The sequence below is a fragment of the Lepidothrix coronata genome, unplaced genomic scaffold (genome assembly GCF_001604755.1).
Source record: "Lepidothrix coronata isolate B3197 unplaced genomic scaffold, Lepidothrix_coronata-1.0 Scaffold87, whole genome shotgun sequence".
In the NCBI taxonomy this organism is placed as follows: domain Eukaryota; kingdom Metazoa; phylum Chordata; class Aves; order Passeriformes; family Pipridae; genus Lepidothrix; species Lepidothrix coronata.
Genome location: NW_016690267.1, coordinates 612,822 through 639,562, shown reverse-complemented (window position 1 = coordinate 639,562; position 26,741 = coordinate 612,822). Strand labels below are relative to the sequence as shown.

The following is a 26,741-nucleotide window of genomic DNA, read 5'->3' as shown; positions in this document are numbered from 1 at the left end:
TTTGGGATAATGCAGCCTTCCATGAGAATATCTGTTAGTGTTTCTTTAAAGTTCCAAGGTAAATAAATAAATCAATAAAACAAAAAAGCCTGTTCATAATTTTTCAGTACTGCTCATATGTACAAGTTGAATGCTGACTTGTGTTGAGTATCAGTCGTATTTCTTGTCAGAGAAACCTGGAGTAATTTATTACATAGTAATAAATTCAGTTCTGATCAAATAAATTATCGATGAGCCTAAAGTTTCAAAACCTGTAATTTCAGTGTTTCCATGCAATTAATGAAAATATATTTGAGTTATTAAGGATTGTGTTAAACCTTTCATTATAATAGATCACACCAAGAAAACCAAATCCAGCCCCCCAAAACTCAAACTTCATATATGGAAAAGTTAGAGGTGAGGCTTGGATTTTATAATTGTCAGTGGGAAAGACTGGCTTTACAAGAAATGTCGAATTAAATATTGCACCATATTTTATAGGCAATTATCCAGTAATTAACGTAATGCAGATTATTTCTGAAGTTGTTGGGCTTTAATAGTTTTTCTTAAGAGATGAATTTTATAGGGGTTATTTGCAGGGGCTGTGCAGTGATCTGGAAAATTACATACTCTGTGTAAGAAAACCTGAATCATGCTCCTGTCTTTAAGAGAATGATGTTTTGAAATGGTCTTCAGGATCAAGGTTAAGGATTACTTTTGTTTGAGGGAACGGAGTTGAGTTGGAGAAAAATAAGGAGTTTTTTTTCTTGCTCTTGTAGCTTCTTGATTTGCTGTAATTCTCTAACTGAGATTTACCTTCTCTTGTCCAGGGGAAGAGTATCAGAGAATTGAATTTGGTGTTAACGAAGTCATAGAGACGCAATCATCTGTCCTAAATAACACCGACTACAGTATTTCAAGTACTCTGAATCCTCAGGCTCCAGAATTCATCCTCAGTTGTGCACCTGCTCAGAAACCCCCTGATGATGCTCTCAGTGAAACCAACTACAACTCCATCGACTGCCAGTTCAGCGATCCCGGCCTGGCTTTGGACAGCGGCTCCAACGCGGAAAACGACGGCTTGTCCGGAGGCCTCGGGCAGAGGGAGCGCAAAAAGAAGAAGAAAAGACCCCCTGGATATTACAGTTACCTGGAAGATGTCAGCGATGGCTTGGCCCCCCCGGAGGCGCTGGTGAACGGCCACGCCAACTCCTCGGGACTGCCCGCGGAGGACACGGAGCTGGCAGGAGACATCCCCTCCCTGGCCACGCCAAGGACTTGCAACAGCCCGGACAACTCCGTGGACTTCGTGCCTGGAGCTGTCCCTGCTGGGGCCGTTCCCAGCGCTCTGGACAATGCCAGGACTGCCGGGCAGCCCGAGGTATGCCGAGTTCCTAATTCTGAACAGTTTTGCCTCCCCTCGGAGGCCGTCAGAGATAGCCCCCTAAGGACAGCTGGTGTACAGTCTTATGCTGGTACTGATACTACTGAAAGTCTTGGCGTTACTAATGGACAAACACTTGAATCCTCTGGTGAGGACACAGCTGCCAATGGGGTAGAATTGCACACTGTGGAAAGCACTGACTCAGACCAAGCTAAGCCTGAGGAAGCTTCACCTACTACTGAGGCAACGGTCCCGGTTGCAGGATCAGTCCCCGTTAATCAGCCTGCAAAATCGTGGGCTAGTCTTTTTCACAATTCCAAGCCCTCTGCTTCCACATCTGTGGTCTATGTTGAGACTAAGTATACCCCTCCTGCCACATCTCCTCTGGTCCCTGAAAAACAGGTTGAAGTCAAAGAGGGACCTGTTCCAGTTTCAGAGGATCCTGTAGCCATAAAGATTGCAGGTATAGTTAATACACACGAGTGGATGTTACAAGCTCTGCTTGTAAACAGGAGTGTGCAATATTCATAGAAAACATTCCTCTGGTGATGTTCCCCTGGTAATAAGACAACTGTTCAAACACTGCACGAAGGTTGTAATTTGAATAAACTAGTTTTGTATCCCTCTGAGTAAACATTCCAACCAGGGATTGCCATGTCATTATCCCAGATACGGTGAAACTGTTGCTGCTTGTCAAACAATGTGTTTAAATGATCTGTGATTTTTAAATAGGCTGGTTGTGTTCAGCTCTGTGCTGTTGTAACAAGGAGAATAGGAAATGGTGGTACGTTATCCAGTATTTATTATCTTGTGGTGCATTCCATTGCAACAAGAATATTAATGTATTTACACCAAAGTAGCTGAAATTCCTGGACACTGAACAGCAGCTGAAGTGTAACATCTAAATAGGTCTTTCTTCAGAAATTCTAATTCAGGGATATTATATTTACTGATGTGCTGTTTGAGAGGTCTGTCCTTCCAATTTTGAAGAATTATCCTTAATTATTATAAACAATATTATTTTATCCAGAAACAATGCTAGCTATTGCCTGCTCAAGAAAAACCATAAGGAGCTGTCCAGAGGGTACATCAGGAAAGGGAACGAGTGATACAAAGACTTTCCCTGTTGGTCCTGTCATATTTGTGGTTCTAATGAGATATACTAGAAAATGCAGGAGATCCTTTTTGCAGCTTCGGTCAGAAAACACCAAGTTTTCCCAGTTGGTTGCATTTTGTGTCATTAATTGATGAATGTTGGGACAAAAGTAATTAATTTAAATCTGTGAATTAGTCTGTATGTGAAAAGGCAGGTGAAGAATCCTGCCATTTGTGCTACAAACTAATTTACAAGTGCAATGAGTGTGGCAGCTTCGAGTCAGATTCCTGCTCTGACAGAAGCTGACCTGGAGATAACTATTCAGAATGCCCAGGAGTAGATCCTGCCTCTCCTCCCCTCCTTACTCAGAACTGTCTGTTGAGAGAAAAGCTGTCAGAATAATTTGTCCTTTCCACTTAGGTGTTACAAACACAGTTGACTGTATTAAAAAAAAAATATATGAGCAGGTGATTCCAGTTTGTATGATGCCATATATGTGGAGAACGATGCAGTGTTAAAGAAAATCTCAAGCTATCCTTTAGTAATGACTTTTAACTTAAAAACTATTTTGTGACAAGCACACAGCTAAAACTGCTTGCCATAAATGAAAAAGATTTTTTATCTTGTCCAGGTTGCTTCAGCTCTAAGTTAACTTCCTGAACTTTTACTGCTTCTGTACTATTTTTTGCCACCAGGTGGGAGCAGAGCTTTTTGTTGTATCTTAAATGTAGTAAAATAGCAATGTCATTTTTATGCAAGTTGTCTTTTGCACCTTCACTATTAGTTGTTTGGGCAGGGGGATAATCTAAGTGTAGATAAGAGGAATTCAGCTGCTCCTAGTAGCTGCTTTAGGTAGGAGTTATGTTGCTGCAATTTCTGTAATTCACATGCTGCTGATTTTGGTATAAAATGTTTACTTGAAGATGTGAATGTCATGTAAATGTACTCGGTGCTTTGCTCTGTGGAAAAAGGAGGTTTTCTTTATTTTCCATTCTTTGGTGTTCTCTGTCCTGTTTGGAAAACAGGAACCTCAGTGCTTTGTTCAACACCCACACTCATGGTTGGCAGTAGAATTAGAGAAAAGGATCTGGAAGTTTTAGGGAGTTGAGGAGTGTCCTCAGTAAAGCTGAAGAAGAAGTTTTTTCCCACTGTGTGTTAATACCAATTTACATGGAAAAGGAGGAAGATAACTCTAATTCTGTTGTTGCTGTTGAGGACTTGATGGAAATGCCAATCTCTGGGCATTACTTCTTAAGGAAGATTCCACAGTGCAGCAGTGAAAATAGAAGGAAGGTTTGAAAACCGTGTAGGCAAACATGGAAAATTTGGATTTACTTTGTCTCAGTTGACATTGTTGGAGTGACCACTGATGTAAATTCACATGATGATTCACTGTTCTCCCAAGACTAGAGAAAAAGAAAGGAATTAGTTCAAATTGTAAGAAAGGTGTTTCAATATTACATATTAGAAAATATTTTCTTATTGCAAAGGTAGGTAAGTGCTGGAGCACTGAAGGAGTTGTGGAGTGGAGACATGCAAGGTTTGGGGGGGTTATAAATGACTTCATAAATGTAGCCTGTTGCATTCTTGCAGATACTGATTTTGTGTAGGGTTATCCAGCAGTGTTGTCCTGGGATTTTTTAATCATTGTCCAGTTTGAAGAAAGATCTGAGAGACAGAATATTCTCCAAATAGGGGCCTCAGACCGAGTGTTGAATATCTAAGGTGTTAAATTCCTAACTTTTAACGAGTGTCTTCAGCCTGGAGACTGTGTCCATGTGGTTCCTCTCTTGTTAAACTTTGGACTTGCTTTCATAAGGAAATAACCTTTTTTAGAAAAAAAATTGACAGGTACTTGTAATAACAAGACCTGGTGAATAAACTTTAGCAAAATGTGTTTTGTTTACCTACAAAAATCTTAATAGTGTTCTAGATCTGTTTTCAAATTGAGGCCTTTTCACCAGTCATTCTCTAAAAGGAATTTGAGTTCTTTTTGATTAATAACTTGAGCTTTCTAACAGGTTTTGAAATTTTAAGATGGTTTTTTTCATGGTTCGAAGTGTATTTTTCTTCTGTTACTCTTGTAAAAGTTCTTTTAGTTTCTGTGTAAATGTTAGATGGAGATGTGGTATTGAATGCTGTACACAAAGGTAATTCTTTGTTAAAAGAAATAAACTCACAGTAATTGCACTAGACACTGCTACAAAGCAGTTTTATGACCACAAGAGGATGCTAAAGGTCCTAATAATATCTTTCTTTAGCATGGTGCAAAAATGGGAAGAGTTAATGTCAAAAGTTGCTGATAGACATTCAAAATATAGGTTTTTTTCCTCTATTTTTATCCTAATTTCCAGCAGTGCTTAGTTATATTAACAGAAAGATTATATGTGTGCACAACACAGTTCAAATGTTACTGCTTTGTTAATACATCCTGAAATACTTGAGCAGTAATTCAATAACTATTTCAGCACTCACAGAGGAGTTTTCACCTGCCTCTCTGCTACATTTTCCATTTTACATCTTATTTTTTTGTCTGCTCTTTCAGCTGCCAGGTTCTTTATGTAATAGATGACTGATTTAAAAATGTCCTATTTTTTTGTCATTTTTATTTGGTTAGAACTGGTGGTGTCTGCAGGAAATACAATCTTATAGGTAAGGAGATATTTTGGAAGTAGAAGGACGTGGATTTTGTTGGCAGTTCTGCCACCTCCTCTGCTTAGTTATGGCTTTGTGCCTCTGTTTTTCCACCTGTGTCATGTTATTTTATCTGTCCTTCTAGAGAAACAGCTCAAACTCTTTAGGTTTATGCAGGGTTGCATATAAAGGTCCTCACATCTATTATAAAAATAAATAACCCCCTTGGTAGACAATTGCCACATTCATTTACATCTGTTTGTTCTGACTTGTATACCTCTTGTCCTTATTCTGCAAATTTAAGATACACCAGCTCCAATATTTTCTTTAAATGGTTTTTATTTGGGGACCTAAATAACAGGCCAGGATTCCTGGAAAAACTCCCTGTGCTGCTCTTGTTTCATAACTGAGGCACAATTATGTGCAGTGGTTCCTAAGTTTTAAACTTCATTGCTGAAGGTTTTGGAAGCAGGAAAACAATTGGAATTACATTATGTAAGGCTGTTATCTCGTAGATTTTGCAAGTCTTAAACCAGTAAATAAAACAGCCTGTTCTGAAGAGCACAGTAACATCTGTCTGTCTGTTTGCACTGAGATGTTTTTGTTGTAAGATAGTGGATGGTGAAACTTGTAAACTGGGACTGCTCTGTCATCTTCATCTCCCTTCAAAGCAGAAGAATTTGGGAAATACTTCCTAAAACTGGGGACAAGTGCTGCCAGCTAATGGGATTTTATATCTGTGTATCTATGTAAATAAAAGTATCTGCTTTTAAGGAAACAAAAATAAAACCAAATAGGTCTTGTCAGTTTTGCAATGCCAGTGGTTGGTTTTTGTCCCAGCATCCTCCTGACCCGAATTCCAGGATGTCTCCGGTGGAAGAAACACGTCTGGTTTGAAATACAAGCAGTGCTTAAATGGAGTGAAAATGATTTGCTGAAGTTTCTGGGAATCTTGTACATTGAACTGAATTATTTTGTGATGCAGCAACAGATACTTGTTTGATGGCCACATGTGAGTTTTGTTGATGCTCAATTTACTGTTTCTCATCCTGCAGAAATACTGGAAAGTGTAAGGCTAATACATAAACCAGTGTCTTTGCAACCCCGAGGGCTGATCAACAAAGGAAACTGGTGCTACATCAATGCTGTATCCTTCCCTGGAAAAAATAATGCTCTTAAGTTAAAATTTGTGTAGTATATCTGTCAAAGTTTTTCTGGATTTCTCTGGTAAGTATTTTATAAAAGTGTTTGTCTTCCCAGATCCTGCTGCTGTGGTTAAGATGGGAAGTGTAGCAGCTAGAAATCCAAGGGCATTTGGGATCCTTGAGCCTCAGGTCCAGAGTTCCCCTCCAGTCCTGTTTGCAGTTGCTACCTGTGTCAAAATATTGCAGAACTGTGACTTTCTCCCGATTGAAAACCTTTTAATTTCTAATTATGTTTACTCTGCATCAATTTAGGTGGTTATTTATCTTCTGTACTTGAAGTAACTGTCTTGACTCTTGGGCTTTGTCTTGGCAGTTGGTAAGGGGATCATTTGGGTTTTTGTTGAGCAGGCTGTCACTATTATTGTTTAAAATATTCCTTTTGCACATTACATTGTGGAGGAGGAGCCTGCTCTTAATGTATTGGAATTGTATTCCCCTGGAAAAATAACTTTTACCCTGGGGAACAGAGATTGTCCTTCAGTGCTATATTATGATATTAATAAAAATAATTAATAATTTTTAAAATTATGTCCTGTGTTAGCAAGGCTCACTGTGAGTGACATTTGGGATACCCCGAGTGCTGGTACTGCAAGGGAAAAATACTAAGACCAGTTTCAAGACTGATCATGACAGAGCCTAATAAACTATTTCCAGAGCAACAATTGTGCTTTAAACTTCAGCTTTTGTCTTATATAACCAGTTGTGCACTCAGCTGTTACATATACATATTAGCTCCCATTTTTTCAGTCTTGAAGTGTTACGTGGGAATTTATTATTCAATTTTTGCACACTGTGGGGACCAAATTAATCTCTCTCTGGAGCTGTTGAGATCGATGCCTTTTTTGTCATTTCCCTCCAGTCTTTTAATGCATTTCCTGTGTTCACTGGTCTCACCAAGGAGGTGGTTTTAAACTGTTATTCTCCCAGTGTGCTCTGGAGTTTCACTGGTTGCTCCCAACTCTTGACACTGCAGAATGTCTCACATCACAGAGGGTTACTTTTGGTTTGGGTACAGGGGTGAATCACCACCTTTGACGTAAAATCTGTCGGCTTCTTCCATTCTTGTCAGAAAGCATGTTACAGGTTATCTCTTGCCAATTTTCAAATTGTTAATTTTATAAAGTCTGTCCTATGAAAGTTCTTTTCCTCTCCTGCTCCTAGACAAAATGTTTTCCTTTTTGCCACGATTAAAATGTCACTGAAATCACTGCATGTTATAAAAAGCTGTGGTTTTTTTTTAGTACAACTTCTGCACATCACTTGTTAATGTTGTGATAAAGCTTCATCTTCTTTTCCAGTGTTATGGGATTGAGCGACATAATAAAAATACAGAGTTTGCATAGAATTTTAAATATAACTGAATGTTTGGTTAATATACAGATGAATTTTTTGCACATTTCCTTAATGCCATTGCATAGACCCTGCAGGCCTTGGTTGCTTGCCCTCCAATGTATCATTTAATGAAGTCCATTCCAATGTATTCCAAATCGCAGAGGCCGTGTACCTCAACTCCAATGCTAGACAGTTTGTAAGTAGCTTGGGAAAAGGGAATAAGAGTCTGGGATCTGACTGAGCTCGTTCAGAAATAACAGAGGATCGTTGTTGAAACTTGCTCTGTATCCAGAAGTCTTTCTCGTGTGGTTTTTGGGTGATCCATGTCTTTTATAATGAACTTGGTATTTTACAACTCCTTGACTAGTCAAGGAAGATACTTCCTGTTGCCTCAGGAGTATCAGTTGTAAATTGTGTTTAATATGCAAAAATGAACCAACCAAACACCTGGGTTTCATTACAGTGATCAGGTTGGGGTTTATGTCTTTACTCAGACTTTGTGATGATATTCTGGTTTTTGGCAGCCATAGTGGCAATGATCTGATTGTATTATTTGTCCTTCTAAGTCTTAACTTGCTGCTCACGTGGAGTTGTTCCTTCCGTTCTGTTGCAGTGTTCGTTTAATGAATGAGTTCACTAACATGCCTGTACCTCCTAAAGCAAAGCAAGGTGAGTGGGAATAGGGGCAGAAAAGTCATAAAGTGGTGGTAAGAAGGCTTTGGGGTGAGGATCTCATTGGGTGATGTACTTGAGACCTCTTAATACTGGTGCTTGATCCTCTTCAGGGCTCTTTGGGATTTTGGGATTTCTCGATACCTTACAAAATTTGCTGTTGCTTTTGTGTCAGTGTTGCACTTTTTCTTATTGGTGATTCATGTCAGGAAGTCAGAGATGTTACACCTTAAATTTTTTTCTTCTATGTGGTGGACCAGTGTCCAAGTGCAATAAGAATAGTTTTTGTTGAAGGTTCACTTAATTGTTAAGATTTCTTCTCACAACGTGCCCTTTCTAACAAAGTCATGTAAAAAATACTTGCAGTATTTTAATCCACTTCCTTCCTTACCTATTTCCAGCTGTTTGGTTTATCACATTGCTCAATTCTATCATCCTTCCTTAAATCCTGAACTCTCCCATTCATTTGGAACAAAAGGGGCCAGAGCAGGTCTGTTGAGCAGTTGGAGATTGCCTGCAGGAATACTGTCTTGGCTTCTGATTCCAGAGTGAAAGCTTTAGGAGTGTATGACTCCTGCTAATGCAGATTCAGGCTCAATGATGATCATGTAGCGAGGAATAGAATGTTTTTTGATGCAAGTAAATTATCTTACAGATTTCAGGTTTTTTAATCTTAATTTCAAACCAAGTCTTTTGTATTACAAACTTAGAGGAACAAGCACATTCCTGAAACTTTTTTATGTAACGTGATAAGAAAATATTGCAAGGAGCTGGTTGTTCCAGTGATTTCCAAACAGTTCAGACATTTCTGTGGTTTCTTTCTGTAAAACAAATCTCACTGGCTTATGCAACTTATTATACTTCTAGGTCATTTCATTGTGTAGTTTTCAAGTACAGTTTCGAGGCCTTGTATTGCCATTAGGTGGAACGTTCTGTCAAACTGTTTCTTGTTTGTTTTTTTTTTTCTCCAGTGAGGGAAAATGATCTGTTAGAATTGCAAATACACACAAGCTTTTAAGAAGTGTTCTTCGAGTACAAAAATTTAAATAGAACTGGAATGTTCTTTTATGATGGCTGTGGATATTCTTGTTAATCTTCAGAGTGTTTATTAACTTTTCTAGAGCATCTGTCAGTCTATGCAGGGTGATGTAAGATGGTTTTTTTAAAACATGTTTACAGATAAGAGTACCAAGATTAGAATAAAACTATTAGTAAATAAATGCTGAGCTCCAAAATCTAGTGATGTGTGAGGAGAATATTAAAGTATAATGTAGAAAAAACTTCTGTATATTGTTACTTATATTTATTTCTCTTTTGCTTTGCAGCTTTGGGTGATAAAATAGTGAGAGACATCCGACCAGGAGCTGCCTTTGAACCGACCTACATTTATAGACTCTTGACGGTTATAAAGTCGAGTCTGTCAGAAAAGGTGGGACTTAAAATCCTTGACTTCTGCCATTGCATCACAGGGCAGTCCGTGTCACTGAAACTGTGGAAAGCCACACATCAGATTCTGTGCTCAAACACCACAAAAATCAACTAATTGATAGCTCGTTATAATGTCTTGGGACTTGAATGAGTTAATTATAGGTTTGGCCGTTTGATCTGTCAGAATAATGAAAAAATTACTGTTGGAATGGAACATCTCTTTTTATAATGAAGTTACCAATGGATTGACATTTAAGAAATGAGCAGTTGTTCATTTTTGTGAGGGATTCAGCCTGGAATGGTCAAAGGTCCGGAGACTTCAAAAGACTATTTCAGGTTTAGTTTCAATTTAAAGAAAAGGCAATAGTTGGAAACCATCTTTTGATTTGGTCATGGCTTGACAGCAACTCTTAATAGTGGTTTTAAAAGAAATAGGGGAAAAAAAAACCCAACTCAGATGTTAAATGGAATTTGTATTGAGGAGAATGCAGAAATGCCATGTGAAGGTCATGGGTGTATTTGCTTAGGGCAGTTTGGTTTGAACTGGTTAAAAATGAGGTGCTGTTACAGTAAAATTTAAACTTTATTTGACATTAAAACTTAGGCTCAGTAGTTGCTGAATAAGCTAAATTAATAGGGAAAAGCTGGATGGTCCATCTCATGAACCTTCTGTTAAAAGGAAACTATGAAAATGTCATAGAATTAATTGAAAAAAATGTTTTGTTCAGGGCAGGCAAGAGGATGCTGAAGAATACTTGGGATTTATCCTCAATGGACTACATGAAGAAATGCTGACCCTCAAGAAACTTCTCTCTCCACATAATGAAAGTTAGTGGATACTTTTTTCCCTTGGTAGAAAACAATTTATTTCAAATACTGTGTTTGTGTGGTGATTCTGTAACACAGAGTAATGTTTAGAGTAGATGTTGAGATAGGGGTAGACTGCTATGTTTTAGGGGACTCTGACAATAACAAATAATATTTTGTTAAAATCTGGATAAAATGAGCCCATTCTGTAGTTTATAAATGATCTGAAGTTACTGGGTATTTAGAAGAGCACCATCATTCTGTAAATGCGCTGAATGACAATCAGTCATATACCTGGTCCTCCTAACCAATAAAATTCTATATTACAAATATATACATTATTTGAGGTTAACTCAAGCTGACTGGTCTTGTCTGAAGCATAGGGATGTTTGTCATTCATAATACCTACAGTGTCAGTTGTTTTCTGGGGTTTTGGTTCTCTCAGTGGGAGCTCAAAATAGATCAGTGTCTCTTTTCACTGAGCTTCAAGCCACTGTTAAAAGTCTTCTTTTTGAAGTGGAAAGTTCTAGAGTAAAGGCTAATTTATATCCAGTATAAAACAGCATATGAAGTGATTTTAAAATTCCTACTGACAAAGTCAGTGAAGAATTTTTCTTTGGAAGAATTACCAGAATTGTATGCAAAGTGGAATGCCATTTTATTTTATAGTGGCTTTATGGTTGGAGCCCCCTGTTAAAAATGAAACAAAATACTGTGAGCCTTAGCCAAGTATAGAGTTAAGATCTCTAGTTATCCGATTTCTCTTTAGTTGGGTAAATTTTTTAAGATTTAAAATGTTCATTCCACATGTTCTGTAGCTGTGAGCAGTTTATAGCCTCCTGACTTGGGCACTTGCAGAGAAAATATTTGCTAAGCCTTGGGTTCCCTGTAAAATACCTGTGCAGAGAAGGAGTTGTATTTAATAATAACTTAATTATGTTTCCAGAATAACACTTGACTTTCTAATTTTCTACCCCATAAATTTACTGCTATAAATATATCAAACTTTGCTGGAAAACTCCATTTATTTACACACAGTCATCAGTGAGCTGGGTTCTGTTAACACAGGATGTGTCCAGCTAGGAGTGAGCCTGGAAAATGCTTGTTCTCTTTTTTCCTTATCAAATCAATTGATCCGTGGAAGCATTTTATCCTTGGAAAGGATTATTATTATCATTATTTGCCTTTTAAATTCATTACCTAGCTACGTGTTTTCTTTGTAAAAAACTCAACGTGGGTTTGTTTTTTTCTTGGTCACTTGAAGAACTGTCGGTGTCCAACGGCCCCGAGGCTCAGGCTGTTCCCGAGGAAGAGGAGCAGGAGGAACAAGGGGAAGGCAGCGAGGACGAGTGGGAGCAAGTGGGACCTCGCAACAAGTCCTCAGTCACCCGCCAGGCTGACTTTGTGCAGACTCCAATCACTGATATCTTTGGTGGTCACATAAGGTACAGTGCTTTTAAGTGTCTTGAAAGAAAAAAATGTGGAGAAGCAAAGAGTTGCACGTAGAAAATATGTATGCCTGGAATATTAATGTCTTGAGAATTCCAGCTGCTTAATTTTTGTGTCCTCTGAGAATTCTTGGCTCGTGTTGTAAATAAGGATACTGAGAGATGATGAGATTTACAAAGAGTTAAATCTTGTGAGTGAAATAAAGTAAAAAAACTGTGGGCTTTTTAGTCCCTTAGACACTTAATGCTTCCCAGAGAAAGTTATGTGTAATAGTTAATAAATGTTAAAAGCAAAAGGAGTCTGGAAAAATATAAATTACTACAAGATGTTACTGGAATGAAAAGAATGTGGGACATTACTTATATTCAGGTCTGATACCAGATGAAGGCAGAAAGTAGATCCTGAAAGAATATTTTTTGGAAAGGAAGCCTCATGGCTTGTTTGGAGAAATGTGTAATTTAAAATGAAAGCAAAGTAAACACTTGCTAAAAACATATTCAAAACAAAACTGCTAGACTCGAAGAATTATTTTTAAATTGGAGACAGACACTTAATTGCTGGTGTTTGACTCTCTGTGTTGCCAGATATTCAGTCTAGAAGTGTGAATAATGTGGGCTAGTGCCTTCTGCCTGTGAAATGCTCTGAAATTATTTATTCTGCTGGGTTTTGAGCCAGACAGCTGGCAAATAAAGTTATATTTTCCATAGAATTTGGCAGACAGATGTTTGTAGGTATTGATGGAATTCTGCATCGAGGGCTCACGTACCCAAGGGGTTGTTAATACCTTAAATGTATTTATCATGGTCAGGATTGTTTAGATCTCTACTTGATTCCATCAGTTTTTGTATTAAAATACTGAGTGAATGCTGTTTTCTGTGGAAGCCCACAGAAAATGATGTAAAGCAAAGGTGATACTGAAAAAAGGCAAAAACTTGCATCAAGGGTCCAATCCAACATCTGCTGTTTGCTGTCACCACGTCCACTGGACTTATCCCTCACACCAGGCCACACAATTTGCCAGAGGAACAGCATCCCATGGGATGTTGGAAAACCTCACCTCTGAGGCTGAGGGTGGAGATGGGAAGGATTGAATATGGAAATGGCAGTAGAACTGCACTAAATGAAAGCATCAGAAACTGGAAAAAACAAATGGAAAAAGCAGCCAGGAAAAGATGGTTGGAATTGGCATCTTCAGGTTTGGGAAACTTTTGAATTGGGAGGCTTAAGGCTTGGGAAACTTTGGGCTGGCCTTGCAAGGCTTGAGTCTATTAAATACCTATTAGGCAGACAACCCATAAAGTCTTCCTTAGCAATGTGAGACTTAAATGTGCAAGTACAAGGTTTGCCTGAAAAATTCTTAATGTAGAATTTATGCAGTGCCCAATTAATTATTCATTGTAAATGATGCATTTTCCCCTGTCCAGCTGAGATTTGTAGTTATCCTAATAAGTGATGCTGCTACAGAAAAATCATAATCCAGCAAAGGCTTTGCTGTCATATCAATTTCTGCATATCTTTGTGAAGAAAATGTTCTGAACAAATAATACAATATAAATTCTAATATTTTTTAAAAAAAAGGTTTTTTTAACATTCTTATTTGAGAATATTATTGCTGTTTTTCATTAGATTTTAACACCTGGTCTTGAACACAGTTGGAGCTGTTAACATTTTTCTCTGGATTATTGCTCTCAATAACGGTTTGCTTAAAAAAAAATAATTAGGAAGTATATCCAAAAGCAGGGACAGGTTTGTTTATTGAAACACTGCTCTTGCCGTGTGCTGAAGGTTCTGTCCTTTAACACAACCAAGGAGGAAGTGTTAAACTGAAATAAAGATGCTACTGGTTTCCATACCCTCCCTTTCCTCTAAAGGATATATATTTGCCAATATAAAGCTGCATTGGCTGTTTCTGTTGGTGCTTCAGGGCTTTCCCTGAGTCAAAGGGGCTCTTTTGTTTAACCTGCATTAATCTGAACATCATTTCCTACCTGACTTGGAGACATTCCAGCGTGGCCACATGGATCAGAGCTGTGTTAATTATAATTGTGTTTTCAAGCCTTGTAATGCACACCTCCATGATAAATGAATCATTTCTTTGGCTGTGTGTAAAGCCACGTTTTTGTAGAAGCTGGAGCTTTTAAATGCAAATATTGCCTTCAAAATAAAAGAAAAAAAATCTTCATTTTTTTTTTCAGTGAAGTTTAAGACAAATGAAAGTCAGGAAGATCCACTTAGTGCAGTGAACAAAACAGTGCTCACCAAGCCAGGCTACTTAAAAGCTGCAACTGAACACACTTCAAACAAAAACAAAACCCCAAAAAACCCCAGAAAACATGTTCTCATGCCCCAGGTCATTACCTCAGCTAGTTTTCCAAAAGGCTCCAATTTATGTACAGAGGAGTAAGTACATGGAGGAAGTCTGGACACAGAAAATGATGGGAGGAAAAGGAAATGCCAGTCCTTGATGGAGCAAAGTTTGTATTTCCTGTGGCAAGATTTAAGCAAACAATTTAAAATCGCTGTGAAATTGGTCTTAGTGAAGTTACTAAAAATCAGTATATTTTTATTGGAGAATCTGGAATCACTTGTAACTTTTACAGCAGAACACAGATAAGCATTAGGACTTTGCACTTCTGAAGATCTGTTGGGAAATGGAATTTCAAAACTACCACAAAAAGAGCCTGGAGGTGAACTTCTTTTTTAAATGCATTATCAAAAATTTCAGGCTTCTTCTTTAAACTTTTGATGCTTATCCAAGAGCTGTTTTAATCTTTGCATAAATAAACCAATTCAGTTATATCCCATTCAGTATGTCCTTAGTGGATGTTAAAACCCTTTTAAATGGCAGTGAGTGTTTCCTGTTGAAACTTAAAGCTTAGCCTTTGTATTTGTGTGTCGCTTTGAATTTAATATAAATTGAGTTACTTAAGTAACTTTATTCTGACTTGAAGGTTCTGTATTGTCGAAAATAACACTTTATTACATTTTAACTTTTTTTTTTCCCCCCCATAGATCTGTTGTTTACCAGCAGAGTTCCAAGGAGTCTGCTACACTGCAACCTTTCTTCACCCTGCAGCTGGACATCCAGTCAGACAAGATCCGCACAGTGCAGGATGCCTTGGAAAGTTTGGTGGCAAGAGAGTCTGTCCAGGGATACACCACAAAAACCAAGCAGGAGGTGTGTTCTGCTGAGCCTTTTCTTTACAGCCAACTGCTAAAGTTTTTTAAAAGGGTTTTTATACAGCTTTTGCTTAACAGATAGTTGTTTGAACACTCTTACGTTAACAAAAGAGGGAGGAGCTTTCCCAAGTGTCCTGCAGCAGTAAAATGTCTTAGATGTGAGCACATACACTGAGAGGGAAAGAATTAACTCTTAACCAAAACCATGCCTGTAAATAGCTGGTGTAGCAATTTATTGGAGATTTAATATACACTGCAGTGTATATTAAATTAACAAAGTGAACTGTGGTAATAATACACATTGTTATGTTTAGCTGATCATAACATACTGATTCCTGGGAATTGCCAGATTTTTATTAGTAAAGGAGCAGCTCTTCAAAGTATCATTTCAAAGCAGGCTCTTGCTTTAGGAAGAAAACTCCCAGAGCAGAACACTTGCCTGGTTGTGTGTGTGGCTGTCCTTGAGAGGTTTTGGTTTCCACACTTTACTTACAGATCAAAAATGGAAATATTCATTGATGGGAGACCTGGTAGAAGTCAGTGTAGAACCTCTCTAAAATACCTGATGATCATGATCTTTCTCTCTGGATTAATAATCTGAAATGTTTCAAAAGCCAGTAACACTTCCATTCAGTGTCCTTGGCACTCTGTAGGTGACTGGTTTGCTGTACACCAAAAAAACCAGCTTGTCAGTAATATTATATTCAGTTTTAGGTGATTGGTTCACAGACTTGGAGAATATCCTGAGTTGGAAGGGACCCCCAAGGATCACCCAAGTCCAACTCCCTGCCCAGGACAGCCCCAAAAATTACACCTTGAGAAATGTTCTTCATAGTTGGAAAATACATGGAAAATACCAATCAAAATGAATGGTGGTATAAAAACTGTGATGTAAAAGGAAGGAATAAGGGGCAGGAGCTGTTCAGCCTCAAGAAAGAAAAACATGGAAGTAGAGAGATGGATCCAGATGTAAAAATTAGTGTGTTAAAGGCTGCTCTGAAAAAGAGAAGACTGATTTTTCTCAGTGATACTCGGACAGTAAATTAGGACTAGGAGCTGGACTAGGTGTGCCTGTGGTGCTTGTGGAGTTGTCCTGGCTGCTGTAAGACAGGGTTGGAGAAGCACAACTCAGGATTTACACCTGAGTTCAGAGGGGAAGATCTTGGAGGTCTCCGAGCCCTGTGATTCTCTGTTGCTTTAAGTACCAGGACGTTTTATTTTACATTCTCAAGCAGCTTTGCAAAATTTTTTTATCTCCTTTTTCAAATAATACATAATAGTTATAACTGCAAGAGAAAAATCTTTCCAAGGAGGAAAAGCTTGCCTTGGGCTTTGCAGTTTGAGAACTTGTGGTAGAGGGTAATAAATTAAACTTCCCTCTCTAAGGCAGTGCCTTGCTCCTTATGGTGGGCAGCAGTAAAGAACATCACCTCTGGTGTGCCTGGATTGCTCAGATGGGAATTCCCTGTACACTGGGGATAACTCTGGAGTTGTAGGTGTTCTCTCTGACATTCTTGTCTGTATCTGTGAGTTTTCTAAATACTCCAAGTGAGAATAGGGTGAGATAAAGAAAAGATGGATCGTTTTCTTTGAATAGCTGAAATTTGCCTTGAATGCTCAGAACATTTTTTTTCTCCAGTTGTTTTCCATGTGAAAGAAGCATTTACAATGCAAGCTCATCATGATTTACCACATGGATCTTGTTTTGCCAGTCATTCATTTCTTGGTTTTCCCTGCAGATGGTTTTAACTTCTTGACTGACAACCCAGTGCTCAATTAGGGGGTTTGGAAGAAATGGGTGTTCAAATTAGGTGCTGGAGGTTTGGGCTGGCTTATTTCAGAGTTTGGATGGAAATACAACTATCCACAGTGTCTTCTAGACCTTTTTTTTTTTTTTTTTAAGAAATTCAAGTCGTTCTTGTTCTAAAATTGTAGTAAAAACACTGAAATCATTGTCTGTAGAACCAGCAAAGGACTTTGCAGATAGTAATTTCCAGAATGTGTTGCAAAGAAGTATTTAGTATCCATTTTACATTTTTAGCTTTATCAGGATTACTGATAAAGCTAAAAAATAATATTATTATATTACTAAAAATTATTGCAGTCTCCTGATTGTTTTAATCTGGATTAAACTGTGGGCATAGAATAGATAGGAGAAGAGCAATCTTCCAAATATATGTGAATGATTTATCTTAAAATTTATATTTTAATCACTTTAAGCTGGTTTTGAATTTTATGTGTGTATTAATACAAACAGAAAATCAGTCAGATTTTCATGCAGTGTTAAATTAGGCATTTTAAATGCAAACAGCTGTTTAAAATGGAGTGAGCTGTTTAAAATGGAGTGACATCCTCTTGCTGTTTCTGACTTAAATTTCACTTGCATTTGTAGAAAGATGTTTTGGTTCCTTTTGGTCCTACAGTTCAGTTGGTTAAATCTTGACTATTCAATAGTTAATGTGTTTTTTAAGGGATTAATTTTTATCCTCACTGAAGTGATTTTTTTTTTCACTCTCATTCCTATTTGCAGAATGTTTTCAGTGTCTTCAGCAACAAATTGGCCTTCCCTCACTGACTTTTCCAGGTTCCCTTCCCCATACTCCTTAGGAGGAGTCTTCACATTCCTTGGGGTTCTCAAACTGCTCCTTGAGAACCTCAGAAGTTTTACTTTTCAAGCTTGGAAAGAGAGAATAGTTTTTTTCCCCATGAGTTTCTATTCCACCCTTAGTGGGTTCTAGCAGAATCAAGCCCTGTATTGAAAAATAACATGCTGGTGACTGCCAATAAAGAGATTTTTCCCAATAAAAAACGGAGAAAAAACCTTGAGCAGTTATTTTGAGAAGTGTTTTTATGTCTTAATTTCTAGGAAGGCAAAACATTTTTGTTCTGCAATTCTGAGCTCAGTTTCAGCTTTTCAGACAGCAACTTCATATAATTATAACCAAACAATCCACAAAAATCACTGTTTGGTAGAGAAAAGTGTGGTCATAACTCATATTTTTCTCTTTGAAAATACTAAGTTGTCCTTTAAGACACCACTTTAGTTGAAGATCCAGTGGGCTTTAAGTCATACACTGAAGTCTTTCTCATAAATTAATTAACAATAACAAATCTGGTTGGTTTTTTTTTTACAAGTGTATTTAAAATTAAACAGTTATTCCTCATTTGAAGGAGTGATTTTGAGCAGTTAACAAGAAATTACAGGTGCTCTTTGTGTGTGTCAGGTGGAGATCAGCAGAAGAGTCACACTGGAAGAGCTGCCCCCTGTTCTTGTCCTGCACCTCAAGCGGTTCGTGTACGAGAAAACTGGGGGGTGTCAGAAGCTTATCAAGAATATTGAGTATCCTGTTGATCTGGAAATTAGTAAAGGTAAAGATTTTTTTAACAGAATTTCCCCCTCTTTAGAGAAAAAATAACATAGTGTTTCCTCAGGGTATCTATGTTTGTATTTTATTTCTTCTGCAAAAGATTTTTATCTTCACTGTTGTTTGAAAACTCAGTGATTTGAATGAATATTTGGTATGTTTTTTCCTTTTTTTTTTTTCTTCTTAAAAAGAACACATTTGGGTTTCTGAATTCAGTCTTGGTGAACCTGACATTGCCTCTGTAAGAGTTTGAGCATCTGTTTTGCAAAGAACATTATGATGAAAGATTTTAAAACCTTTGGCACTTCCTAGACAACGGGTTGACCAAAAGAGAGCTTCCTGTGGATTTATGGAATAGGGTTATAGGCTGGAGTAAATATGGAGTAATTATAGACTGCTGAGGACAATAATGGGAAGTGATCCTCTTGAATGAGGGCTGTGTCCCTCTACAAGGCTGTTGCCAAGTAATCCTGGATATTTTTATCACAGATTTAATTCAGAGAAGTGGCAAATTATTTAAATAATTAGTGGCTGATGGAAGGAAACTGGTGTTTTATAGAAAATGCAGCCTTGTCATGCCTGACAGCAGGAATGAAAGGGAAAAAATGTAGAGTCTGATCTTTTGCTCTGTTTTGTTGTTTTTTTCCTTCATTTTTGGTAGTATTTTTAAACCTTCCATAAACTCCAGTGTTCAGCAAACCTGAAAATTCAGTCTCTTGATTAGGAGTTATCAGAACCATGATCATTCTTTAAAGGCTGCAGAAGAAATCTCAATTCGGCTTTCTCCCTTATGACAGTGTTGGTTTCTCTGAGAAGTAATTGATCCTCTTGAAATTAAATTTTGAAATTTTCTAACTGTTGCCTTTTTGTCTTTGTTTTCCTCCTGCAGAGCTACTATCTCCTGGTGTGAAAAGTAAAATTTTTAAAGGCCAAAGAACCTACCGGCTCTTTGCAGGTATTTAATCTCTGTGCCTCTGGTCCCTGTGTTGCAAATGCAAAATCTTCATATGGAATTGGAGAAACACTGGAGTTCCCTGGATTATAGAAAGTATTTTCTTTCAAATTATACTGAAGTAGCTTGTGGGTGTCAAATTCTTATATTTAATAGGGGTTTTGCATGTGTATATACATGTATATTGTTATATCTGTATTTATGGATCTCACTGATCCAACTTTGCAGAAAGTTTTGTAGCAGATCCGCCCTGAAAAATACCAGCAGAAGCTGAAGCTAAAATACAACACAGATTCTCAGAATAATGTTTTAAATGTCTTTGGAAAAGGCTGTTTGAATGCTGGCTTTGCATCCCCTTGGACCCCAACTTCTGTGTCACCAAATGTGTGCCAGTACTGGTGGCCTTGTGTGACTTGGAGCTGTGACCACTGAGGTTAGAGAAGGGAAGAACATCCCTGTCCCTTGTGGAAATTCAGGACTGTTTCTGGCAGTGCAGCTGTTTTTATCCATAGTGATTTTCATGGGACAAGTTTAGGCAGCAGATTTAAAGTGACTTGAGTTACCACTGTGATTTTTTTCTAACTCTTTCTGTGGAAAAGTGCAATATTTCAGCCTTCTGCCAGCATTCTCATCCACAGAAAGATCTTGTTGGATGAATTTTGAATTATCAGAATAAGCTTTTGAAGAATTAAGTTTCAGATATCATCCAGAATTTGCCTACCTGTCAAACAATAAAGTTTAGAAAATAATTCAGGTTTAGGCTAATGTAAAGGAATTACTTGCTAAATTCCCCCACATGTACAGATGGAGAGAATTGTGCCTTTTGCAGAAAAGAGACATTTAAGGAAAGTAGGCAGTTTGAGTCTCTCTTGGTATTAGCAGTTAATCAGAGATGTTCAGTGCACAGGTTTGTTAAGGAGGTTACTGAGAACTAATAAATATGAAACTTGTAGATTGGTTCTTTCATAATTGGTTCTTTCCTAGAACTTTTTTTTCAGAATAATATTACAGTGAAAATGAAAGCCATGGTTGGAGGGGGATAACTGCACTGATGACAAATATGAGCCAGTTAGAAAAGTGTGCCCTGATTTTTATTTTTTTTAAATAGATCACTACATAGTTTGACTTGATTTTTTCAATAGGCCTTTAGAGAGGTTTTTATTTACAAACAGTTTCAATAGAGTACTGTTGTGGTCAGCAGAGTGAATGTGTAGATTATCCCCCCAAGTGTGGCAGTGCCTGTTGGAAGGCTCTGCAGGGTGTGCTGCACACATTGCAAATGGCCTTTGCGAGGCAAATCCTTTCCAGAAAATCCTCTGGGAAGTTATAAAACGCAATTTGATGCTTTTGATTCTTAATTCACTTAACCCTTTGTTTAGAATCACGAGATGTGCTATGCTGGAGAAGCGTGACGAATATTACTCTTGACAAGGGGCTGGAGTGACAGGGCAAGGGGGAATGGCTTCACACTGACAGAGGGCAAGGTTGGATTAGATATTGGAAGGGAATTCTTCCCTGTGAGGGTGGTGAGGGGCTGGGATGGAATTCTCAGAGAAGCTGTGGCTGCCCCATCCCTGGATGGGCATGGTCTTAAACTCTGCCAGGGGAGGTTTAGGTTGGATGTTAGGAAGGAATTCTTTACAGAGAGGGTAGTCAGGCATTGGAACGGGCTGCCCAGGAAAGTGGTGGATTTTCTGTCCCTGGGGGTTTTTAAGATGAGACTGGATGTGGCACTGAGTGCTGTGGTCTAGTAACCACGGTGGTAGTGGATCAAGGGTTGGACTTGATCTCAGAGGTCTTTTCCAACCTGGCTGATTCTATGATTCTATGAAGTGTCCAAGGCCAGGTTGGATGGGGCTTGGAGCAACCTGGTCTAGCAGAAGGTGTCCCTGCCCATGGCAGGGAGTGGAATGAGATGAACTTTAAGGTCCCTTCCAACCCAAACCATGCAGTGATTCTACACAGAATCAAATGTAAGCAAGAACTAAAAAATACTTAAAGATTGTTGCCTAAGCCAGATCATCCCATCTGGAGAAAACAATGAGGGGCAGTGGGTTGACTCCGTTGGTCAGAACATGGTGCTAATAATCATAGGATCATAGGATCATAGAATCAGCTGGGTTGGAAGGGACCTCTGAGATCATCAAGTCCAACCCTTGATCCAACACCGCTGCGGTTGCCAGCCCATGGCACTGATGCCACATCCAGTCTTGTCTTAAAAACCTCCAGGGACGGAGAATCCACCACTTCCCTGGGCAACCCATTCCAATGTCTGATCACCCTCTCTGTAAAGAAATTCTTTCTAATATCCAACCTAAACCTCCCCTGGCACAGCTTAAGACCATGCCCTCTTGTCTTGCTGATAGTTGCTTGGAAAAAGAGACCAACCCCCCCCGGCTCCCCCCTCCTGTCAGGGAGTTGTAGAGAGTGAGGAGGTCTCCCCTGAGCCTCCTCTTCTCCAGGCTGAACAGCCCCAGCTCCCTCAGCCTCTCCTCACAGGACTTGTGCTCAAGTCCCTTCCCCAGCCTAGTTGCTCTCCTCTGGACCTGCTCCAGGAATAATGCCAAGGTCGTGGGTTCAATCCTTCACTTAAGAGTTGAACTGTGATCTTTGTGGGTCCCTTTGATCCCCCGTTTCCCTGGCTGTGTGTGCGTATGTGTGGTGCCCTCGTGCCTCACGCCTGTCTCCCTGCAGTTGTGTATCACCACGGGAACAGCGCCACGGGCGGCCACTACACCACGGACGTCTTCCAAATCGGGCTCAACGGCTGGTTGCGCATCGACGACCAGGCCGTGAAGGTGATCCATCAGTACCAGGTGGTGAAGCCGACTGCGGAACGCACAGCCTACCTCCTGTACTACCGCCGCGTGGACCTGCTGTGACCCTGCCTGCAGCACCCTGCTCTCTAGGACGCCAACTATCACTAATTTCCTCTCCTCTAAATGCTCTTCTGAGTGAATCTATTTTTCTTTTTTTTTCTTTTCTTTTCCTTTTTTTTCTTTTCTTTTTTTTTCTTTTCCTTTTTTTCTTTTCCTTTTTTCTTTTTTTTTCATTTCCTTTTTTTCTTTTCCTTTTTTTTTTTTTAATTTTTCCTTTTGTTTGTTTGTTTTTGTTTTTTTTTTCATTTCCCTCCTTTTTTTTCCCCCCCCACCCCGCCTCGCAACTATAAGAGTGATAAAGGAAACGACCGCGGGTTTGTGCGCGACGTAGCTTGTGTTGACTTTTTTGCCAGAATGAAGTCGCTTGGTTGGAAGACTCGAGTCTCGTGAATCACACACACAAAAAAAAAAAAATAATACGAAACAAAAATTAATCTGAGTTCATGCTGAATCCTAAGATAATAAAGGGATTGACATTTAATTCCCACTTTCTAAATGCGTAGTAGAAGAAAACCCTGCACCAGCAACAGAACTTGTAGATTTCTGTGAAAATGTTTTATCTTTACTTCAGTAAAAAAAAAAAAAAATTAAAAAAAATTTTAAAAAAAATATAAAAATAAAAAAGCTCTCTCTGCTTTCCCCAATAGTTTTTTGATAAGTGGTAAAATATGAGCCGATGTGTATGAGATGGAAATGGTCCTTTGTGCTTCAAAACATGTACAAACTGCAGAGTTGCTGGTTCCTGATAAGAAGACACATTTTAATAATTGTGCGATGAGAAACTGCTTAAGTACACATTGCAGATCAAATATTTGGAGTTAAGATGTTAGTCTATATAGATGGGTGATTGTAACTTTATTGCTATTAAGAAATTTCAAACTGCATTTATGCTTCTGTGTACATGAAATTAAGAAAATGGGCAAAATAATTAAGATTGATATTTCTTTAAGTCTGCTTTGTTTAATTTTGCTGTCTGCTCTCCTATAATGTTGAGTTCCTAATTGTACACAGTTTAGTGATATCTAGAAGTATAAAGTTGTCGCCCATCAATAAAAGTCACAAAGTTGGTTTAAGGTGTGTGTGTGTGGGTTTTGTTTTTCCTCAGGTGTAAATCCTACCCTTGGAAACTCCAAAGATTTCCATGTAGCACTTCCATGAGGTGTAGGGAGCCTTCCTCAACTGAAGTGTAGATTATTTTCTTTCAATTTTACAACTTCTTGAAACTTCAGAATGTCCCATTTTGCACTGGGTGGAGCTGAACGTTGAGGGGAAGGGAGAGGAGATCAGTCATCCCAAGGGATGTGGCAGTCCCTTGGAACTGAGCTGAGCCCTGGCCAGCCAGGAGAGGGAATGGAATCCTGTATCCTCCTGAAAGCCCCCCACAGTTGTTTCTGAGGTAGGTGGTGGTTTGTCTTCAACTAAACTATTCCTTCCTTTAGCCAGTTGACATTTTCATGGAAAACTTTTGGTAAAAAAATGTGTTGGATGAGCAGCAGGACCTGTTGAAAGCCCTCCTGGTTTGCCCTGGCTCATCTTCCCTCTCCTGGGGTGGTGAAGAGCTCGGGATTTTCCTGCCTGCAGATCACTCCTGGCAATGCTGTTACCATTCCATCCAGGATGGAGCTTCCTGCCCAGGGCTCCAGCTGTAGGTGGGAGTGTCCAGCCCAGTAGCACTTTGGGATGGTCCTGTTTTCCCTGCTCAAAGGTGGGTGCTTATGAGATGGATGCTCTCTTTCTGGAATGTTCAGGCAGGGTTAATTTTATCACTACTGCAATCCTGATGCTGGGAAAGTTAATTGGTGCTTTGTCAGTTGTTTTGGATATCCAAATATATCAGTGTTTTTCATAGCTAATCAGATTTTATTAGTGTTTTCTGATATACAAATCATGACTGAGACACTGTTCTTGATTTTGGTGACATTCCACCCACTCTGAAACAATTTTCTGTCCAGAGCTCACTTGGATTTTGGCTGGTTGCAGGGAAAACCTCAGTTCCTGGCTGCTCACTGGGCAGGGTGCCCTGGAGCTGGGGCTGCCCAAGGGCTGGTGCTCCCAAGGTTTCCCAACGCAGGAATTGCCCTGGAGCCACACTGGTGAGACATGGAGCATTGAGCATTTTGCTTTGATTTGGAAATCTGAGGGGAGTGGGGGGTTGTTCCAAACAGGAGGGAAATCAGATTTTGAAATGACTCTTCTGTGCTGGTTATTCACGTCTTGTTCCTGCACCATGGTTGAAGCAGTTTTCTGCATTGCAGAAATCCTATTTTAATTATTCTCATGGCTGTGTTGGATATTTATTTACCTGTATCTCCAGGGCATTGTGTAAAGCTGCATTTCTGATAGTGTAGGTTTGCCTGAATATTCCAGATAAAGTTGCAGGTGATCAGTAATTAATACATTACTTGCTAGAGGTTACAAGTGTTACTAATTTTTAAAGATATGGCAATGAGTCATTTCCAGTTTAAAAATCAAGTGTTGAAATCCACTCTTAGTATGACTTGGAAGTGTTCAGATGGTAGGAATTTTTAAAATTTTCACGGAGGATGTTACAAATGCACTTGTTGGTAAAATCCGACTTCTGCAGTGGATTACTCAAGGGGAAATAAAAAATATGTGGCAACATTGATGTGGACACATAGCCACAATTTCTATTTTCTGGATTAAGCTCCTCCCGTTGTTGCAAAATGAGGATTTTGCAGCCTTTTGATCATTTGCTTTGTCTGTGTGTGATTATGTAAAAGAAAACCCCAACACCCACAGCAACCCCCCCCAATACACCGTAAATCCAGTGGTTGTTTACTGATGTTTAAACTAGGATTTAAACAATGTGTTTGTTTTTTTATTTTAAATGCACATTAAGAGCTAAAGTTTTCAAAACTGGAAATTTTGGATGTGCAGGTCCAAAGGGCTGTTGGGAAAACCTTGTGCCATAAGCCAGGTCTGCAGGGGAACAGTTGGATGGGGTTGGGGAGGAGGATTATCAAAGGCACAAGGTATTTGGGGGTGGGGGGAGGTCGCGTGTGTTTTAATTAGGAAACTGCTGGTTTCCATAATATCCCCTGGAGATGATGGCACACCTGGGGCTGGGCTGCAGGAGAGGGCAGTGGTGGTCTGTGCCATGTTTATCTTTGTAAATGTGCTGTAAATCTCTCTGGTTTTGACTAGGAATGAGGAGCGAGCCTTGGACGTGCTGGGGATGTTCCCAAGATTTTGGAGGTTGGTGCAACTGGAGATTTATTTCAGGCTATTTTAAATTACCCAGTAGGATTTTTTGGAAAGAATTTTGTATGGGCAAATAACCAGCTGTAAGAGCTGTGGAGTTTGTGATTGCAATTCACCTTCTCTGTTTCGGGGTGAAACCTCCAAAGATGAGTCCTGGGTTAATAATGCTGACCTGTCTCAGTCTGCAGATCTGTACCAGTTACTTTATTATTATACCAGTTTATTTATTATTACAGAAGTGTGTTTCTACATCTCTCACTGCAGATGTGACCAGGGAATGTGGGGAGATGTGAGAAAAAGGTGAGACGTTTTCATGGAGTCCCAGAACAGTTTGGGTTGGAAGGGACCTCAAAGCTCATCTCGTTCCACCCCCTGCCATGGGCAGGGACACCTTCCACTAGCCCAGGTTGCTCCAAGCCCTGTCCAGCTTGGCCTTGAACACTTCCAGGGGTGGGACAACCTGTGCCTCACCACCCTCACAGTGAAGAATTTTGTAGGTTTTAGTGCACATTTCACTTTTACTTAGTGTGGTCAGTGGTGCTCCCAAAAATTTCTGAAATTGCTGCTGCTTGTCTGCTTATTTCCTTTTCTTACCTCAACCTTTACCTGGGCACTGATTAAAAAGCTCAGGTTTAATGGGGAGTTGTTTTCTTGCATATCATGAGCTGATTAAACAGTTGGGGGAATGTTTTTTTATTGTGAGAAGGTGGAAAAGAAGCTGCAGATGAACCTGTGTGGTCAGTCCAGGCTGCCCCAAAACTGGAGAGCAGCGAGAAAGGATAATAGAGGTTCACAGTGCCAAATATTAGTTGTGCTTGGGAGTAAATCTATAAATGCCTTTCACTCCTGTCACTTGGATCTCCACAATTCATCTGCTAATTAATTTGTTCATTCATCTGCTGATGAATCCAGAGGCAAACCTCTGGATTGCCACTTTGCTGTGTGGTCAAGACATCTTCCCCTCCATCCCTGCTGGAGAGCAAGGTGGATGTGGCAGGGACTTCCTGGCTACCTCTGCCCCACTGCATCATCCTCAGGTGGAGACAAAGCCCAGGCAGGAGGAGAAATGTAAGTAGGCAGCAAAGCAGGGGGTGGTTTCCCCAAACCTGAGCGTGGCCGTGCCCGGTGCCCATCAGGAGCAGCCCAGGGGCTGCTGG

General features: G+C 39.3%; 1 protein-coding gene across 1 annotated transcript in view; it reads left to right on the top strand.

The window, feature by feature from the left end:
* USP10 (ubiquitin specific peptidase 10) overlaps positions 1-23,435 on the top strand; it is a 48,875-nt gene extending 25,440 nt beyond the window's left edge. The window contains exons 4-14 of the mRNA XM_017821001.1: positions 810-1,826; positions 6,149-6,240; positions 7,717-7,826; positions 8,244-8,299; positions 9,628-9,731; positions 10,459-10,558; positions 11,802-11,982; positions 14,999-15,164; positions 18,391-18,535; positions 19,421-19,486; positions 22,178-23,435. Coding sequence (XP_017676490.1) covers positions 810-1,826; positions 6,149-6,240; positions 7,717-7,826; positions 8,244-8,299; positions 9,628-9,731; positions 10,459-10,558; positions 11,802-11,982; positions 14,999-15,164; positions 18,391-18,535; positions 19,421-19,486; positions 22,178-22,365 — 2,225 coding nt within the window. The 3' untranslated portion in view covers positions 22,366-23,435. The remainder of the gene's footprint in view (positions 1-809; positions 1,827-6,148; positions 6,241-7,716; positions 7,827-8,243; positions 8,300-9,627; positions 9,732-10,458; positions 10,559-11,801; positions 11,983-14,998; positions 15,165-18,390; positions 18,536-19,420; positions 19,487-22,177) is intronic.
* The last annotated feature ends 3,306 nt before the right edge of the window (positions 23,436-26,741 follow it).